At 42.7% G+C, this 20157-nt stretch overlaps 1 protein-coding gene and 1 long non-coding RNA gene across 2 annotated transcripts; both read right to left on the bottom strand.

The window, feature by feature from the left end:
- Window positions 1-9576: 9576 nt before the first annotated feature.
- Window positions 9577-9955, bottom strand: LOC120058162. Its single transcript, XR_005477984.1, has 3 exons — window positions 9934-9955; window positions 9723-9806; window positions 9577-9588 (listed from the first exon to the last, which is right to left on the bottom strand). It is a non-coding gene; the product is annotated as an uncharacterized LOC120058162 (long non-coding RNA).
- Window positions 9956-13388: 3433 nt separating this feature from the next.
- On the bottom strand, window positions 13389-18631 carry LOC120058410. Its single transcript, XM_039007052.1, has 2 exons — window positions 16569-18631; window positions 13389-16329 (listed from the first exon to the last, which is right to left on the bottom strand). Exons 1-2 carry the CDS (start codon window positions 18538-18540, stop codon window positions 15134-15136), a joined length of 3168 nt encoding a protein of 1055 aa, XP_038862980.1. The 5' UTR covers window positions 18541-18631; the 3' UTR covers window positions 13389-15133.
- Window positions 18632-20157: the final 1526 nt, after the last annotated feature.

Below are 20157 nucleotides of genomic sequence, written 5' to 3'. Positions count from 1 at the left end.
CGAATATAACGTCAAACACCACCCTTGAAATGTTGTAGCATATGTGGAGATATGAAAAACCGAGTCATATGCTCTTGAACATCTGGTTGCTAAAAAAAATCCTATGAATTGGTTCAAACCACACTTTGGTCAGTGTGTCTGTGCTCACTGAGCTGTACGGTAGACAAAACAATGTTCTCTACAACAAATTCGGAACCGCCTTTTGGTAGGCCATCAATGTAAATAAGAATTTGGTCTTAACTGACTTGCCTAGTTGAATAAAGGTTCAATAAAATTAAAATAAAAACCGTCTTGCGACGCAGTGGGACCATCCTCACATGAGAGAGAGAGCACGGGCACCTTTCATAAAAAAGTACACAGGACTAGAGGGCGTCTAAAAATGTTGAATCAGGTGCGTTTACTTTAATTAAAATGTGGTCCTGAGTCAAGTATGGGCTAATAAAAAATACTAACTTACATCTGCAAACTTACCGCATTAAGACAACTCAAGGACATTACATTCATGTTGATGATGCTATAACGGTGATATCTGCTCATGTGTTGAATGATTCAGGTTCAGCTTGCTCTGACCTACCTCTAAAACTTATTAATAACACGAAGAAAAAAAAACTGTTCCTAGACTTGTACTGTGTGATATTTGAACCACATCCCTTTATTGGTCTAACTCCACCTATCGGTGAATTTAGGCTATTACAGTGATTGTGTGCGTGTGCACTGACATATTAGCTATACATTATTGTTGAAGACAGGACTGTTGATGCTTATAGTATGTGTGTGTGTGTGTGTGTGTGTGTGTGTGTGTGTGTGTGTGTGTGTGTGTGTGTGTGTGTGTGTGTGTGTGTGTGTGTGTGTGTTTGTGAATCACATGTGCATGGGTAACCTTCCTGTGATCTGACAACTTGTATAAGTATTGGTAATGCCTAGCCTTTAGCTCAGCAGGCAAACCCAACCTTTTAGCGCAGACCTGATTTCGACCCCAGTTGGTCACACAAGCGCATCCTTAATCAGTGCTTATTATACAATTATGACCCTTTATAGTCAATAGGCCATTAATATACATACATTATCAATAGAGATTTGATAGACCTATTAAAAAATACTCTCTATAGATGTACATGGGTGTATGGTGTATATCGAACCTAATTCCAAACCATTCACAAGCACGTGTACCTTATTTTGCAGTTCGTTGTTCTTACTAGATATGTTTATTTATATTTACTTAGTTTTAACTGTTAGTTTGTTTTGCCAATATCTCACTTGTTGTCAGGTTAAGGTTTCTTTTATTTTCAAAAATCAGTTTTAAGTAATTTTCTTGTTACTTACAACCTCATGCTAATCGCATTAGCCTACGCTAACCGTCCCAAATGGGTGACTTGAATGGTTGGTCAACATTGTGATGTAATCTGCCTTGTGTAGTTCATCAACAGGATTTGCATTCTAAAAACTTCCACTCAAGCAGGGACAAATGCCTTGTTTCAAAATACTGCATTCCAGTTCTTTACTCTTCTCTTTACTCTTCATGGATTTAAAAGCATTGGATTGGTATAAGAATGAGCCAGAGGGTGTTTCCACCATAATTCTTAGTCCATTTCTTTTTAATCCATGTGGGGGAGTGAACAAGTGCACAAGAAGGGGAGAGATTGGACCAGTGCACTCTTGAGTCTTGCAACTGTCACTCAATTCACTCCAGCCCTTTTGTTCTTCCCCAATTGACTCTCCGCACATGATGTTAACTTAAGGATCCGCCCCTTCTTATCAATTTTCGCCAAAAATGACATACCCAAATCTAACTACTGTAGCTCAGGGCCTGAAGCAAGGATATGCATATTCTTCGTACCATTTGAAAGGAAACGTTTTGAAGTTTGTGGAAATGTGAAAGGAATGTAGGAGAATATAACACAATAGATCTGGTAAAATATAATACAAAGAAAAAACCAACCGTTCTTTTGTATTTTTTGTACCATCATCTTTGAAATGCAAGAGAAAGACCATAATGTATTATTCCAGCCCAGGTGCAATTTAGATTTTGGCCACTAGATGGCAGTAGTGTATGTGCAACGTTTTTAGACTGATCCAATGAAACATTGCATTTCTGTTCAAAATTGTGTATCAAGACAGCCCAAATGTGCCTAATTTGTTTATTAATAACTTTTCATGTTCAAAATTGGGCACTCTCGAAAACAATAGCATGGTATTCTTTCACTGTAATAGCACCTGTAAATTGAGTAGTGCAATTAGATTAACAAGAATTGAATCTTTCTGCCAATATCAGATATGTCTATGTCCTGGGAAATGTTCTTGTTACTTACAACCTCATGCCAATCGCATTAGCCTATGCTAACCGTCCCATGAAAGGGACACCGATCCCGAAGAAGTGATGTTAAGATAAAGGATCGTCCAGGGGCCTGTACAGGACATTGAACCGGTACAAGACGTTCAGATAGAAATATATTGTGTAGGAAAGATGATTTCGTGTCATTAGAATAGGATATAGAATCCTGTGTCAACTCTATACATTACGTTTCTATCAGCAACAATCTGATTGAACGTGTCACCTTAGAGAATAGGACCCTGCTCAGCATTCAGATGACACTTGATTAGACAGGATGGGTTTAACATTATTAGGGGGTACATTGATAAACTAGTCACCAATATACAACAAGTGCATGGCTTTCTATGGCACTAGTCTTTTCTGCTTCCATGCCTACCATACAGTATGGCGTTGGGTGAGATTTCATCCAGATATACCAACTGTGTGAATAATGGTATAAGCTTTCCTTTGTGTGAGGGAAACAGAAACTAGTCTTCTCATGTTTAGGGACTTTCTATTGGTGACTTGACATTCAGGATATAAAGGAAAACATTCTTATCCTGTTTGTCTGACAGCTTTGTTATCTCTTCAAAACACCTTCAATCCCCATTGCATTTAGTCATTTAACAATAATTTAAAAAATGAAATTATTTTATATGGAAACATATGTACACTTTATTTATCATAGGCACAGACATAGCCTCAAGGTGTCAGGTGTATCAGACTGCAGCAGGGTCAGGAGAGGAACACACACACAGAGGAGTGAAAATAATTATCAACGAACCGGCAGATATAGACAGAAATAAAACCTGACTATTTTCTTGAACTAGGCCTACAGTGTTCAGTATTATGCATGGGTTACAGATGTCATATGCACATGCTTGTAAAAAGGCACTGTTTGAAATGAAACTTAACTGAATGTATCGACATTAGACAAAGACAATGTCTGGAAAATGTTGACAGGCCGTAATGTAATCAACTTACAAAAGGACATATCTTCAGAATAAACTACATGTCACGCCCTGACCATAGAGAGCCATTGTTTCTCTATGGTGAAGTGGGTCCGGGCGTGACTGGGGGTGATCTAGTTTATTTATTTCTATGTGGTGTTCTAGTTTATTTTCTATGTTGGTGATTTGTATGATTCCCAATTAGAGGCAGCTGGTAATCGTTGGCTCTAATTGGGGATCATATTTAAGTAGCTGTTTTTCCCACCTGTGTTTATGGGATATTGTTTTGAGTTAGTGCACGTAGCATCTCTGTAGTCACGGTTCGTTGTTAGTTTATTGTTTATTTATTTTGCTAAGTTTCACTTTATTATTCAATTATGTGGAACTCAACATCCACTGCGCCTTGGTCCGATATTTATTCCAGCGAACGTGACATAACAGACATGGGTAGGTATCCTTGGTGAATTTCACCCTGTTTCAATTCAATGCCACAATTTGAACAGCAGTTGACAAAAATGGGGTAAAGAATTCAATAATGTGGCTAAGGCAGAAGGAATCCTCACAAATTAATTCCCACATCTTATAAAACAAGGATGGCAATACCTTCATATTACAGTAGATTATCATTAATAAATGTTTGTCCCATATCTGTTGTGTCAACAATGGCATGTTGTTGCCGGGATGTGCTCTGCATTATCATCATCGCAACAAGTGATCTGGATTTCTATTTTGACCAGGTAGTTAAGTCATGCATTCTTGAAAGCTCTCATGTAGTTAAAGTAGGTTAGGTTATAGAATCCGGTGTGGCAAATGTGTCTAAAACAGCCATTATTCAAACTTACGACACCTCACATGTCTATGTACAGACCATAAAATATAGACAACTCCAGAAAGGCAAAAGGCAAAATGCATAAACTATAATTCACTATCACAATTCCAGTGGGTCAGAAGTTTACATACACTAAGTTGACTGCCTTTCAACAGCTTGGAAAATTCCAGAAAATTGTCATGGCTTTAGAAGCGTCTGATAGGCTAATTGACATCATTTGAGTCAATTGGAGGTGTACCTGTGCATGTATTTCAAGGCCTACCTTCAAACTCAGTGCCTCTTTGTTTGACATCATGGGAAAATCAAAAGAAATCAGCCAAGACCTCAGAAAAGAAAATTGTAGACCTCCACAAGTCTGGTTCATCCTTGGGAGCAATTTCCAAACTCCTCAAGGTACCACGTTCATCTGTACAAACAATAGTACGCAAGTATAAACACCATAGGACCACACAGCCGGCATACAGCCTGTCACATCTGCTCCTGCTACGCCCTCTGGTGTTCATCCGGTGTCTTCTTGACCTGCAGTTACTCCCCCTGTACACACTCTCTCTCTCTCTCTCTCTCCCTCTCTGTGTGATTGTGTAGTTGGAGACAGGTGTGCTGGAGTCAGAGCAGATCCCTACCAGCTGCAATTCGTTCCATAATCAAGACTTCTACAAATACTCAGTCCTGCCACTTCCACTCCGCCAGATCGTAATCTCTGCTCAGACAGTTTATGATTATAGCCATTTATGATTATTCAAGATCCTGTTACTCTGCTGTGCCTGTTTCCCTGCCTGACACCGTTTATCCTCTCATTGCAGTTACTGCGCTGTCTCTGGCTCCTGTCTCCTGTTCCACATCTCACCACCCAACTACCTTGCTCTGGATTTTACTCACCACCACTACCTTGGATTCCCCTCAGGACTTGTTTACCCTGTTCTACTCAGCTAACTCCAACACCAGTCTATTCCAGAACCCCCAGAACTGTCTTCTGTTCCTCCAGAATATCACTGTCTAGCTCCTGTATTCAGTAAGCTCCACACCCCATCTCTGCCGCCTCATTGGCCGTACGACTGTGTTATCGAGCTTCAGACTGGAGCTCCTCTCCCTAGTAGCAGGTTGTCTAAGCCCTGAGCAAGAATCCATGGAAGAATATGCCCAGGACTCCCTGGCTGTCAGACATATCAGGCCTTCTTCCCCTCTGGTGGGAGCCGGGTTTTTCTTTGTCAAGAAGGATGGGTCACTGAGGCCATGCATAGACTTCCGTGGGTTGATTAGTATCACTGTCAGGAACAAGCATCCCTTGCCACTTATCAGTGCTGCTTTTGCCCCCCTCCATGGTTCCACAGTGTTTACTAAACTCGACCTCCGGAATGCCTACCACCTTGTCCGCATCAGAGAAGGGGACGAGTGGAAAACGGCGTTCAACACACCACTGAGTGAGACCCTGCTGTTTTTCAGAGCCTGGTTAATGATGTCCTGAGGGATGTCATTGGGCGTTTTGTCTGTGGATGACATTCTTATTTTTTCGAAGGACCTTGAGGCTCACAAGAAACACGTCCACCAAGTTCTCCATTGACTATTGGAGAATAAGCTATTTGTTAAGGCTGAGAAATGTGAGTTTCATGTTTCCTCTGTGTCCTCCTTGGGTTACATTATTGCGCAAGGACCGCTACGGATGGACCCTGCCAAGGTTAGGGCAGTCAGAGGGGCCTGTGCCCACGTATCTGAAGCAGTTAGTGTTTCCTGGGGTTTTCCAGTTAAAAAAAAAAGATTCATCTGTGACTACAGTTTGGCAGCTCCTTTCACCTCCACTCCATTCCACTGGTCCCCTGAGGCAGAGGCAGCGTTCTGGGAACTCACGCACCGCTTCACTTCTGCTCCGCCAGACCCAGAACTCCAGTTTGTCCTCGAGGTGGATGCTTCAGACACCGGGGTAGGTGCAGTCCTGTCTCAACGTTCTCCCTTGGATCAGAAGCTCCATCCTTGTGCCTTGTCCCGCAAGCTCTCGCCTGCAGAGAGAAATTGACATAGGTAACTGGGACCTCCTGGCTGTTAAGCTGGCGCTTGAGGAGTTGCGTCACTGGTTACAGGATTCGATCCTTCCCTTCATTGTGTGGACAGATCACAAAAATCTAGCCTACATCCAGACCGCCAAACGTCTGAACTCTCGGCAGGCCAGGTGGGCATTGTTTTTTTGGAAGATTCAACTTCACACTCCCTTATCGCCCCGGATCTAAGAATACCAAGTCTGACGCCCTCTCCCGTCAGTTCACCGCAGACAACACAATTTCCGAGCTAGAAACCATTATGCCATCCTCCTGCATCGTTGCTGCTCTTTCCTGGGAAATTGAGTCCCGTGTTCGTCAGGCTCTTCTGAACCAGCCTGATCCTAGAAACGGTCCTTGTAAGGTTCTGTTTGTGCCAGATTCAGTTCATCTGATGTTCTTCAATGGAGCCATTCTACTCACCTCACCTGTCACCCTGGCATGAATCGGACTGTCGCCTTCCTGCGTCAGCGATTTTGTGGCCCACCATGTAGAAAGACGCTCGGGAATTCATCAGCCTGCTCGGTCTGTGCTCGGCGCAAAACCTACATCTGGTCTGCTTGTCCTCTTCCCATAACCAGTCACCCCTGGTCACACATAGCTTTGGACTTCGTCCCTGGGTTTCCCCCATCGAATGGTAACTCAGTCATCCTCACTATTATTGACCGATTTTCCAAAGCGGCTCACTTCATTCCCCTCCAAGCTTCCTTCCTCCCGGGAGACTGCAGACCTGCTGGAATCCCATGTTTTGCGGCTGCATGGCATCCCTAGTGACATTGTTTCTGACAGAGGACCCCAGTTTACATCCCAGGTATGGAGAGCCTTCTGCACAGCTCTGGGCATTAATGTCAGCCTTTCGTTTGGATATCACCCCCAGACCAACGGCCAGACCGAGCGGGCCAACCAGGAGTTGGAAACTGAAATACACTGACTTCGGCTAACCCTTCCTCCTGGAGTTCCCAGCTACCCTGGGTGGAATATGCCCACAACACCCTCATCAACGACTCATCAGGAATGTCTCCCTTTGCGTGTGCTCTGGGTTACCAACCTCCCTTGTTCCCTGCCCAAGAGGTCGATGTAGCGGTGCCCTCAGTCCAGGACCACATTCGCCGTTGTCGTCGCACCTGGAGGAGGGCCCGGGCTGCCCTTCTTCGTGCCTCCGTCGGTTGCTTCAGCCCCAGTCTACACTCCAGGCCAAAAGGTATGGCTTTCATCTAAGGACTTGCCCCTGAAAGTGGTTTCCACTTATCCTCTCATTGCAGTTACCGCTCTCTCTGGCTCCTGTCTCCTGTTCCACAACTCACCACCCAACTACCGTGCGCTGGATTTTACTCACCACCACTACCTTGGATTCCCCTCAGGACCCGTTTACCCTGTTCTACTCAGCTAACTCCAACCTCAGTCTCCACATCTGTTTTTTCTGCAACTCATCTGAGCTTCCCCGGATCTGCACTCCTTATCTCTGTGTAACAATAAATATTTGGTTCATTCATCCCTGTTTCCTCATCTGAGTCTGCTCTTGGGTTCCCATGTGTCGCTCCGCATAACACCGCTCAGGAAGGAGACTCGTTCGGTCTCCTAGAGATGAATGTACTTTGGTGCAAATCAATCCCAGAACAACAGCAAAGGACCTTGTGAAGATACTTTTGTACCTGTGTACTCCAGCATCTATAGCCACAGTAAAATGAGTCCTATATCGACATAATCTGAAAGGCAGCTCAGAAAGGAAGAAGCCACTGCTCCAAAACCACCATTAAAAAAAAGCCAGACTACAGTTTGCAACTGCACATGGGGACAAATATCGTACTTTTTGGAGAAATGTCCCCTGGTCTGACGAAACAAAAATAGAACTGTTTGGCCATAATGACCATTGTTATGTTTGGAGGAAAAAGGGGGAGGCTTGCAAGCCGAAGAACACCATCCCAATCGTGAGCACGGGGGTGGCAGCATCATGTTGTGGGGGTGCTTTGCTGCAGGAGAGACTGGTGCACTTTACAAAATAGATGGCATCATGAGGAGGGAAGTGATGTGGATATATTGACGCAACATCTCAAGACATCAGTCAGGAAGTTAAAGCTTGGTCACAAATGTTTCTTCCAAATGGATAATGACCCCAAGCATACTTCCAAAGTTGTGGCAAAATGGCTTAAGGACAACAAAGTCAAGGTATTGGAGTGGCCATCACAAAGCCCTGAACTCAATCCTATAGACAATTTGTGTGCAGAACTGAGAAAGCGTGTGCGAGCAAGGAGGCCTACAAACCTGACTCAGTTACACCAGCTCTGTCAGGAGGAATGGGCCAAAATTCACCCAACTTATTGTGGGAAGCTTGTGGTAGGGTCAAATGTTTTAGTTAGCCAAGTTAAACACTATAAAGGCAATGCTACCAAATACTAATTGAGTGTATGTCAACTTCTGACCCACTGGGAATGTAATAAAAGCTGAAATAAATCATTCTCTCTACTATTATTCTGACATTTCACATTCTTAAAATAAAGTGGTGATCCTAACTGACCTAAAACAGGGAATTTTTACTAGGATTAAATGTCAGAAATTGTGAAACTGAGTTAAAATTTATTTGGCTAAGGTGTATGTAAACTTCTGACTTCAACTGTAGGTGTTCCTTTTGTCCAAGTGGGAAAGGGCAGTGTGGAGTGCGATATAGACTGTCATCTGTGGATCTGTTGGTGCAGTATGTGAATCGGAGTGGGTCCTGGGTGTCTGGGATGATGGTGTTGATGTGAGCCGTGACCAGCCTTTCAAAGCTACAGATGTGAATGCTACGGGGCGATAGTAATTTAGAGTAGTTACCTTGGCGTTCTTGGGCACAGGGACTATGGTGATCTGCGTTTCTGTTCTTGTCCTTTAATCCTCTGCCACAGAAACAGTGTCTCAAACTCTGTGTGGATGCTGAATGTCCAACAACTTTATCTGAAGGTAGCCTGGAGTGTGGCTCAAACGGTTCTTCATGTTTTGTGATTGTGCATGTATCTACACAGTGCACAAAACATTAGGAACACCTTCCTAATATTGAGTTGCAACCCCTGTTGCCTTCAGAACAGCATCAATTCATCGGGGCATGGACTTTACAAGGTGTCGAAAGTGTTTCACAGGGATATTGGCCCATGGTGACTCCAATGCTTCCCACAGTTATGCACCAGGCTGCTAGTCATTTTAGATACACACAGGAAACTTGAGTGTGAACAACCCAACAGCGTTGCAGTTATTGACCCTGCTCAAAGCACTTAGATTTTTCTGCCTTGCCCATTCACCCTCTGAATGCCACACATACACAATCCATGTCTCGACGGATCATAGCTTTCACCTGGATTCACCTGGTCAGTTTACGTTATGTAAACTCAGTGTTTGTGTGTGTTTTATCTCCCATTCTATGCTTGGGGTCCACACAGCTTGTGAACTCTGAACTCACTGTAGCTGTACATGGTATGCACAGACGAGAAGCTTCACCTGGGGAGAGAGGAGTCCATCAATCAAATGTTATTTATATAGCCCTTTTAACAACTTGTCAGTCTTTTACAGTAACTTGGACTAGAGCCACTCTCACCATGGCTATGAGTTACGGTGTGTGTGTGTATGTGCACCTTGGCTGTAGGTGACTCTGCCAGGCGAATGAACAGTTTGTTGATGCCTGGCACTGGGCTGAATGAGTAGATGAAGTGACTATCCTGTGGGGTGTAATTGAAAGAGGAAAAGATCAGTGACATTAATCAATCAACTAACTATGAGGTAGAACAACAACAAAAAATCAACCGTTCTCCAGACCAGGAGTACTCCTGATCGAGTGAGACTCACCAGGAAGATGGGCAGCTGGAACATGTCTTTCAGCACAATGGCATGAACACTGTAGTGCCCGCATGTAACAGTATAACTTTAGTACGTCCCCTCGCCCCGACACGGGCGCGAACCAGGGACCCTCTGCACACATCAACAACAGTCACCCACGAAGCATCGTTACCCATCGCTCCACAAAAGCCGCGGCCCTTGCAGAGCAAGGTGCAACCCTACTTCTAGGTTTCAGAGCAAGTGACGTAACTGATTGAAACGCTACTAGCGCGTACCCGCTAACTAGCTAGCCATTTCACATCCGTTACACTCACCCCCCTTTCAACCTCCTCCTTTTCCGCAGCAACCAGTGATCCGGGTCAACAGCATCAATGTAACAGTATAACTTTACGTCGTCCCCTCGCCCCGACACGGGCGCGAACCAGGTCCCTCTGCACACATCAACAACGGTCGCCCACGAAGCATCGTTACCCATCGCTCCACAAAGGCCACGGCCCTTGCAGAGCAAGGTGCAACCCTACTTCTAGGTTTCAGAGCAAGTGACGTAACTGATTGAAACGCTACTAGCGCGTACCCGCTAACTAGCTAGCCATTTCACATCCGTTACACTCACCCCCCTTTCAACCTCCTCCTTTTCCGCAGCAACCAGTGATCCGGGTCACGGCACCAATGTAACAGTATAACTTTAGTACGTCCCCTCGCCCCGACACGGGCGCGAACCAGGGACCCTCTGCACACATCAACAACTGACACCCACGAAGCATCGTTACCCATCGCTCCACAAAGGCCACGGCCCTTGCAGAGCAAGGTGCAACCCTACTTCTAGGTTTCAGAGCAAGTGACGTAACTGATTGAAACGCTACTAGCGCGTACCCGCTAACTAGCTAGCCATTTCACATCCGTTACACGCACAGCCTGGCTGTGATCTCACTCAGGAAGTTAGAAAGGAAAAGTAAGAGCAAGATACCAGAGCCTGGAAGGAGAAAGGAAGGAGAGGAAGACTGAGATTATGATGAAAAGCTTTCCCCAAACAAGTGCAGCAATCCAAATGTACTGCATCTGTATAATTGTTTAAAGTATTAAAGGGACAGATCACTTTTGAAGGTTTAGCTTATTTTCAACTTACCTAGGGTGTTATGGAAGTCTGGAAGTCTATGGGTATCTGCTAGCATCCTGTTAGATACCCATAGACTTTCAGTCATAGTGCTAATGCTAGTTAGCGTTTGCTCACAAAACTACCTCTTAACTTCCTTCATACTGGACACAGATACATAAAAATTGTATCCACGAGTTCATCTGACTCTGGGGAAGTAGATAAAGGGCCTCATTGACAAAATCCTGAAGTATCCCTTTAAATCTCAAAACTGTTGTTTTCCATAATTGTTATTGGTACAATTCTAAATCCCTGTTGGAACATCAAGTAGGCTGTATGAATATTCTCAGAACTGAAATAACATTTGAAAGTTTACATCAAGTAACAATTTATTAACCAAGCAAATATAGTACCTTACATATACAGTACACAATGAGCACCAGGGGGCAACAAAAGGCAGCTTAATAAGAAATACATATTGAAGAAAAAACACTTAATAATGTCCATGTCTTTAGACAGTAAATAGTGGGGTGTGTAACAACAGACCCTATACAAGTCAGCCTTAATGTTGAACTTAAACAGCTGTTGTGAAATCAATATGGTTAAGACAGTAGTGAATAATATAAATATTAATATAAAAAGTGTAAATGTTAATATTAGACAAGCAATAAAACAATTACATGGAACGCTAGAGCCTTATCTACATCATATTTAGCAGGAAAGACTGGTACAATAGGAATAGGTTCTGTGTGATTCTCTGAAACCAATTCCACACGTAGAACAAATGAACCAATTCCAATTGGCAAAATCACATTTACAATAGTAACTTTTGGTCAAAGACGTGGATTGGAGAACCATAAACGGCCTGAAATTGGATGGGAAGTCAACCAACATTATAGTAAAAGTTACTAGTGACCAAAAATGATTGTGGGGCAATAGCCTTCACAATATAGTATGCATTGATTGAGGGTGTGTTCGTAAATTCATTTTGGTTATTTACGATTTCAGAGCACTCTCCCTTGAGTGTGCCAGAGCGCACAATAACCCACGATTTTTTCATTGTTACAACTGTTGAATAACTGATGAACTTACGAACGCGCAACACCCGTCGAATATGACAGTTGTCAGTAAAGGTGGGAGGAAAAAAAAAGCAACACAGTTACAGTCACTAACGCTCTAGATAACTAGCTCTGCTAGGGCGAGTTAAATGGTCAGAGTTAGTTCGCTCATTTGTGTCTGGAAGTAGCTAGCAAGCTAACCAACTTTAGCAAGCTAACCAACTTTAGCAAGCTAACCAACTGCTGTTGTGAGACAGCTCTCACGTGCTCATTTCTTTACAATAACTACCAGCAAACGATGTGCTACTGTTTTTGTAGCATTTCTACAAGTTCTAACACCAGATCGGTTGCTCGGCAACAACACAGCCGCTTGCACCAGGCTGCTAGTCATAAGAAATGTATGCAAACAAATCTAGGCTACTGTAGATAGCTAGCTATATAGTGGTATTCAAGCTGTTAATCAATACATGCAATGTCACTTGTTAAATCCACTTCAATCAGTGTAGAGGAAGGGGAGGAGACCAGTTAAAAGGATTTTTAAGCCTGGAGACATTTGGAGACATGGATTATGCATGTGTGCCATTCAGAGGGTGAATGGGCAAGACAAATGATTTGTCCCTTTGAACAGAGTATGGTAGTAGGTGCCAGGCGCACCGTTTTAAGTGTTTCAAGAACTGCAAGGCTGCTGGGTTTTTCACAAATTGTCCACCTCCCAAAGGACATCCAGCCAACTTGATACAACTGTGGGAAGCATTGGAGTCAACATGGGCTAGCATCCCTGTGAAACAATTGACACCTTGTATAGTCCATGCCCCGACGAATTGAGGCTGTTCTGAGGGCAAAAGGGGAAAGGTGTTCCTAATGTTTTTTACTCTCAGTGTAAGTGAGAAGTAGACATTGGTCTGAAGCCAAACCCATCAGCCATAACTCACGCTGCTTTGGGATTCTCCACACTTCTTTCAAAGAGTTTACTTGAATACTGCCAATGACTGGGACGAACTGCAAACGTCACTGAAGCTGGAGACTTATCTCCCTCACTAACTATAAGCATCAGCTGTCAGAGCAGCTTACCGATCACTGCACCTGTACACAGCCCATCTGTAAATAGCCCACCCAACTACCTCATCCCCATATTGTTATTTTTTTGCTCTTTTGCACCCCAGTATCTCGACTTGCACATCATCATCATCTGCACATCGATCACTCCAGTGTTAATGCTAAATTGTAATTATTTCACCACTATGGCCTATTTATTGCCTTGCCTCCCTAATCTTACTACATTTGCACACACTGTATATAGTTTTTCTATTGTGTTATTGACTGTACGTTTGTTTATCCCATGTGCAACTCTGTTGTTTTTGTCACACTGCCTTGCTTTATCTTATCTATAGCTCTATCTTTATCTCAACTGGCCTACCTGGTTAAATAAAGGTGAAATATATTTTTTTTTAAATACTCCCAGTCACTTTGGGAGAAGGGTATGATGCTATGATCTGAAAGTGTCACTGACTTTGCCCGGTGCAATAGGTAGACAGATTTTTCCCTTTCAGAACCTTTCAATGGTCCTAAAGCACACACTCTGCCCACTTGGCAAGCCTAATCAACAGCACCTTTTGACTAAAGCAACTCACCAGGACTGAGATGGCTCACTGGGTCATGGAGCTGTGGGAATCTGGCTTAGTAATGAAAATGAATGTCAGCTCTAGATGCAAATATCCACAAAAACTAGCATGATTGAAAGGAATGATAAAAACAGTGTTTTAAAAATATATATAAAAACAACTACTGATACACCAGTAGCTAGGAATACTAGCTATCTAGCTATCGTTAATAACATAAGTAAAATATCCATGATAATAAATCCAACCATGCTTCAAAATGCATGGATGTAGATAGTGTATGCATGTTGGCCATGCAGTGGAGGCTGCTGAGGGGAGGACGGCTCATAATAGTCGGAACGGAGTGAATGGAATGGCCAACACATGGAAACCATATGTTTGATGTATTTGATACCATTTCACTGATTCCGCTTCAGCCATTACGACGAGCCCGACCTCCCCAATTAAGGTGCCACCAACTACCTGTGATGCCATGTATTTATAATCCATTAAAAGTCACACATTTCAAATGGAATAACCTGCTAAATTCACAAGTTTGCTGGTCAGTTGTTAAACTCAAAACCTAACCTACACATATACATTAGCTACACATACAATGGTACAGGCAAGAATACATAAAACATTTTGTACATCTGGATCCAGATCCATTTGGTGAAGTATACCATTAGTGTGATCTAAAAGGTAAAGTTATCAGTTTAACGGTCTAGGTTTGCACAACTTTCATCTACAAAGTTCAAAAAACTATTCACTGTAATTGGTACATGTAATCTATTAATGTTGAACATATATTTAGTGCTCATGCATAATATTTCACTATGTAGCCTAGATGCTACAGATAGGCCTACTAGTGGATTTGTTTCTCTCAATACAATAGAGTAACGCAATATTATTTTCAATTATATTTTATCATTTCTATGACTCCAAGTATCGATTCTCATATTATTTTGCTAGGAAGTTAACGTTAGCTAGCGCTAGTTGGCTGTACCTGTGCCAAAAGGTCCAGTATTTATTCTCTACCTTGTTCTCAACTTCTTTTTAGATGGGGAGCCAACATGTTTTCAGCACTTACTTCCATGACTGAACAAAACTCGTTTTCTCATGTTTCTCTCCTGTCCCTCTGCAGCATACACGGTGAGCAATATGTTTGAAATATTAAATCGCAATAAAATCAAAGTATCGAATCGCAATATATATACACAAATATATATACACGAATCGCAATATATATACACGTGTATATATATAGTATTGGCACAAGTATTGTGATAAAATCGTATTGTTAGGTCCATAGCAATTCCCAGGCCTAACGGATACGTAGGTAGAATGAAGTAGGTCGTGACATTATAAAAATGCGACATAATTATTGCTTTACAATGTCAGATCAGAGTGAGCAAAGATCGTCAGATTAAATCAAAAGCGTTGAAACTAGTTCAAAGAAATCATAAGTACAGATAAACAGGAAGATCTTCTGGAAGTCCCAACGGTACCTTTGGTTTCTGTTGCAACCCTGGTTTCTGTGTCCCTGGACTTTGTTTTTCATGGTCCATGTTTTGTTTGCCTGAAATATGCCTCCTGCACATTGTCATTAATGTGTTATGCACATAGTTTTTTACATCTTTCCATGTCCTGCCTTGTAGAACTGGTTCAGCTGCAATACATGCGTCACATTCCGTTTTACCTGGAATCTTCATCAGTTTAGTGAAGTCTCCTAGCTGCCGCCTGACCGCAGCCTGAGCCTCATCACTCCATATCTTATGCTTCCTTTGTGTTGCCACAGCAACAGGACCTGCCTCTACTCTCTCCTCTTGACCCTGTGCAGGTACAGTCCTTGTTCCACCAACCTCTTCCTTAGCAATCTTTGCCGATTCTTTCTTTGTCCATTTTCTGGGGTCCACTCTTGTAAGACCCTTTTTCCTTTTAATAGATTTTACTGTGTTGTGCACATAGTTTTTGATGTCTCTCCAAGTCCTGTCTCGTACAGCTGGTTCATTGTGGAGGCATACTTCACAGTCCCGTTTACCTGGAACCTTCATCATTGAGAAAAAGTGTCCCAACTGACGCTTCACCGCAGCCTTAGCCGCATCACTCCACGGCCTCACAGGACTTGTCCTCGCAGGAACTGTCCTGACAGCAAGTTTCTGGATTGTAAGTGTCTGTGCATGAAGTGTTGGTGTAATAACTGTATGCGCTGGAAGTGTTTGTGCAGGAAGTGTCTGTGCAGGATATGTTCCTGCAGGATATGACCTTTCAGGATTAGTCCCCAAAGCATATGATGTTGCAGGAGATGAAAGGCCATAAGGACTTGCAGGATATGATCTTGCATGATGAGTCCCTGCAGTATATGTCCCTGCAACATATGAACCTGCTGGATAGGTCCCTGCAGGATGTGTCACGGTAGGATATGCTCTCGCAGAATCTGTCCCCGCAGAATATGACCTCGCAGAATGTGATTCTGAAGGATATGACTTCTCAGGATATGTCCCAGCATGATATGACCTTGAAGGCTGTGCCTCCACAGTATATGACTTAGCTGAATACGTCTCTGTAGGATATGATGACCCAGTAGGACATGTCTCGGTAGGATATGTCCTTCCATTATCTGTCCCCGCTGGATATGTCCCTGCAGAAGATGTACCTATGAAATGAATAAACAGAAGAAAAGGATTCATGAACATGTGCCATTATCATATATTGTGAAGAGGAACAGAGCAAACACTATAGAGTAATAAGTTGCCAGCTTCTCAAAAATGTAGGTCTAGTGAACATGTAAATGGCACAAAAACAACAGATTTTTTCCACTGAATTGATCATTTAATCCCTTAAAACACAATGGACATCTTTCTCCAAATACCCTGTAAAGCAACTAATACTCACCATATGTAGGAGAAACAACCCTTTCCTCAGATGGCCCTGGAATTACCACTGGAACCTGATCCATTGCAAGCAGCAATTTGCTGATTTGTGCTAGATGTGCTGCGTTTTCAGAGAGCCTGTAGTACTCTTTATGGACCTGGGTGTCATGTCCCAATAACTTTGCCACCTGATCCAATTCACTTTCATTCAAGTTTAGTATTTGGCAATGAATAGCAACCTCTTTCCTCACTGACGCATGGATCAGACTTTCAGGATTCTTTGCATCACACTCATGTGCACACTTCCTCAGACAGTCAAACCCTCTGATGTAGCTTGCTGCATCCAGGCTACGTGCAAAGACATAAGGGTTGTCCTTTGACACACCAACTTTGTCTCTGTTTGCAATAAGGATCTCAAGAGATGAGATCATCCTCTCCGTTAGTAGGACTGGCATTTTCCTACCATTTTTGCCTTCTATTTCCAACCTGGTTAATTTGTCGTCACCAAGCTCCTGCTCCAGCCTTGAGAGGTTATTGAAAATGTCTGCACTAGCTGGAGCTTTCTTCCTGTTTGTGTACGTTTCCAACAGCATTTTCGCAACTTCCCCTGTCCTTTTTCTGTTGAAGAGAGCTATTTCTGCAAGAAGAGTTTCATTGAGCTTTTTCCAGACAGTGTTGGTGGGGTTCTCCAGCAATTCTTTCTTCGCTGTGTCCTCTGCAACCTTGAGAAACTTCTGAAGTTTGATCAAATCCTCAGTTAGTGAAGACACATCAACTTCATCACACTGAGGGACAGCGCTGAGGGATAGACCGGAAAAACAGTTATTCCAATCGTTTTCAAGTAGTTCAATGAACCTTTTGGCTTGTTCCTCTGCCTCACGGTCCTCTGTCATACGACTCTCCCCAAAAGCTATTTCAGTAGCTCTTTTCAAGGAATAGCCAATCTTTAAAGCAAGAGATGGGGTCTTGTACCTGTCGGAGGCAGGGTCATGACCACTCATTTTCCTGGCAGCATGAACGGCCAACTTGAATTTGGATGGTACACATACTTCATGCAGATATTGAACACCACAGTCCATCTCATTTACAGCAAGTACAAATCTAGCCAATTCCCTCATTTTTGAACCAATGTAAGTAAACTGCGACTTGGCATGACCATGCTTTGCAGATAGTGCATTGCCATATTTACATATCAGGGGATCATTTTTGATGTGGCATGAGATGTCATCTTGATTCATATTGTGTATTATTTCTTCACATCCTCCAGTAGAATAGACAGGAAATGGAACAAGTTGAGAGGACGCAGCCTGGATCCTCACTCTTTTTCCTCCCCTCGTTTCATCTTGTCCTTTTCTAGCATTACATGAGCTCTCATGCTTCCATAAATCAATTTTGTTGAAAAAAGCTAAGCAGTGTTGGCAGGGCAGACAGTCACGCACAGAAACACCATCGTAAGATGGTCTACACTTTCTCACAATTTCCCCATCTCCACTTTGAAGAACTTCAAAGTTGTGTTGATAGTTGCCTTTGTTACGGAGTTGGTCAAACAAGAGAGACCTGATTTTGGAGAGTTCTGGGAAGCTGATAGCATGAGCAACAGCTGCTTCTTCTGCGTGCATCCTTTCTAAATGTCTTGCAATGTTGTGGTGTGGTTCATTGCAATACAGGCAGAAGTGCTTTTTGTCCAATTTTCTTTTACCATCTGTCGTATCACATGCACTGACTGTCAATTTTGTGCTGGAACGTAGGCTTGACCTTGTGCCTTTCCGTGGCGCAAACTTCTTGAGGCGAGGTTTTTTAGCTTGTGCGGCTTTTTGGGGGGACGGCTCAGATTCACTATCGCAGGGGATTTCTGCATTAGATGGAAGAGTATCTGAACCACTTGGGAGGTTTGAATCCAGTCTTTGTTCTTCTACCTCATCACCTGAACTGTTATCATCACTTGAACTGCTCTCTTCAGCACTATTTTTTATGTCACATAAAGCTCTCTCCATGTCATATAAAGTCTTCTCCACATCACTTGAAGTCTTCTCTTCATTGTGTAGAGGATTTCCTTTCTCGTGTAAAGGATTCTCTTCCTGGTGTTCCCCATCCATCGTTTAGGCTGCTACCATCTGCACCTACACAAAACACAGCATAGGTTAGGAGAAACCCATCATAAGCCTAGTACATGGTAAGAATGTTGAATGGAAGTATCCCAGGTACAAGCTGTGCGTATGTGAAGAAATAGGAATATAGCCAACCACTGTTTAGGCGAGCAGGTTGATTACAAAGTAATCATAAATGAGCTCTGCTCAGGGTTTCCGTTAGCCGGTAATTGCGGTCATTTATTTTTTTTTCCGGCCAAACTGACCAGGAGAAGAAAAAAAATCCCTTTGCAAAATAATGCTTTTTATTAATTGATGGACAAATCTGACAATCGTAAATACATTTGACAGTCATGCTTATTGGTCAATTTGCTAAATATTGTGGAATTAAATTGGGGCATGTGTATCTATTTTTTGCATAATACCACTTGTCAGACAGCGCTAGAGCTGCAGCTCACCAGCTCATTGTTGCTGGAGTGAAATATGTGCTTTTATAATAGCGCAACAATAGGATTGCATTTCAAAAACATTTTTGATGGCCACGATTAAAAAGAGTTACTATTTTTATTATTCCTATTTGCCATGCATAGACAACAGTAGGCTATCAGCATGTCACCAACCACTTTGCAATGTGAGCTGGAGGCAGTATGCATTTTGAAAACATATACTTAACTAATGAAACCTGAACGTTTTACTTATGAGGCATTTCTTACATTGCTTCAATGTAGCCTAGGCAAAATCTGACCATAGCAGCACGGAGGCAATGATTTCATAAAAACTTCCTCATATGCCATTGAAACCATGCATTTCTCTCCTGTTCTATTGGTTTTCATATCAACTTTCTTTCATTGTCCAGAAACCAAAAGGCACAATCCTAGTCATGTACTGAACAAAATATGTACACAACATGTAAAGTGTATGTCCCATGTTTCATGAGCTGAAATAAAAAAATCCCCAAAATTTTCCATATGCACAAAAATCTTATCTCTCAAATTTAGTGCACAAATTTGTTTACATCCCTGTTAGTGAGCATTTCTCCTTTGCCAAACTAATCCATCCACCAGACAGGTGTAGCAGATCAAGAAGCTGATTAAACAGCATGATCATTACACAGGTGCACCTTGTGTTGAGGACAATAAAAGGCGTTTTTAAAATGTGCAGTTTTATCATCACACAACACAATGCCACAGATGTCTCAAGTTTTGAGGGAGTGTGCAATTGGCATGTAGACTGCAGGAATGTCCATCCGAGCTGTTGCCAGAGAATTTAATGTTAATTTCTCTACAATAAGCTGCCTCCAACATCATTTTAGAGAATTTGGCAGTACACCCAACCGGCCTCACAACCGCAGATCACGTGTAACCACTCCAGCCCAGGACCTCCACATACGGCTTCTTCACCTGCGGGATCATCTGAGACCAGCCACACGGACAACTGATGAAACTGAGGAGTATTTATGTCTATAATAAGGCCCTTTTGTGGGGGAAAACTAATTCTGACTAGCTGGGCCTGGCTCCCAAGACC

The sequence above is a fragment of the Salvelinus namaycush genome, chromosome 13, assembly GCF_016432855.1.
Source record: "Salvelinus namaycush isolate Seneca chromosome 13, SaNama_1.0, whole genome shotgun sequence".
Lineage (NCBI taxonomy): Eukaryota > Metazoa > Chordata > Actinopteri > Salmoniformes > Salmonidae > Salvelinus > Salvelinus namaycush.
The sequence above is the reverse complement of the archived record's forward strand: the minus strand, read 5'-3'. Positions and strand labels throughout refer to the sequence as shown.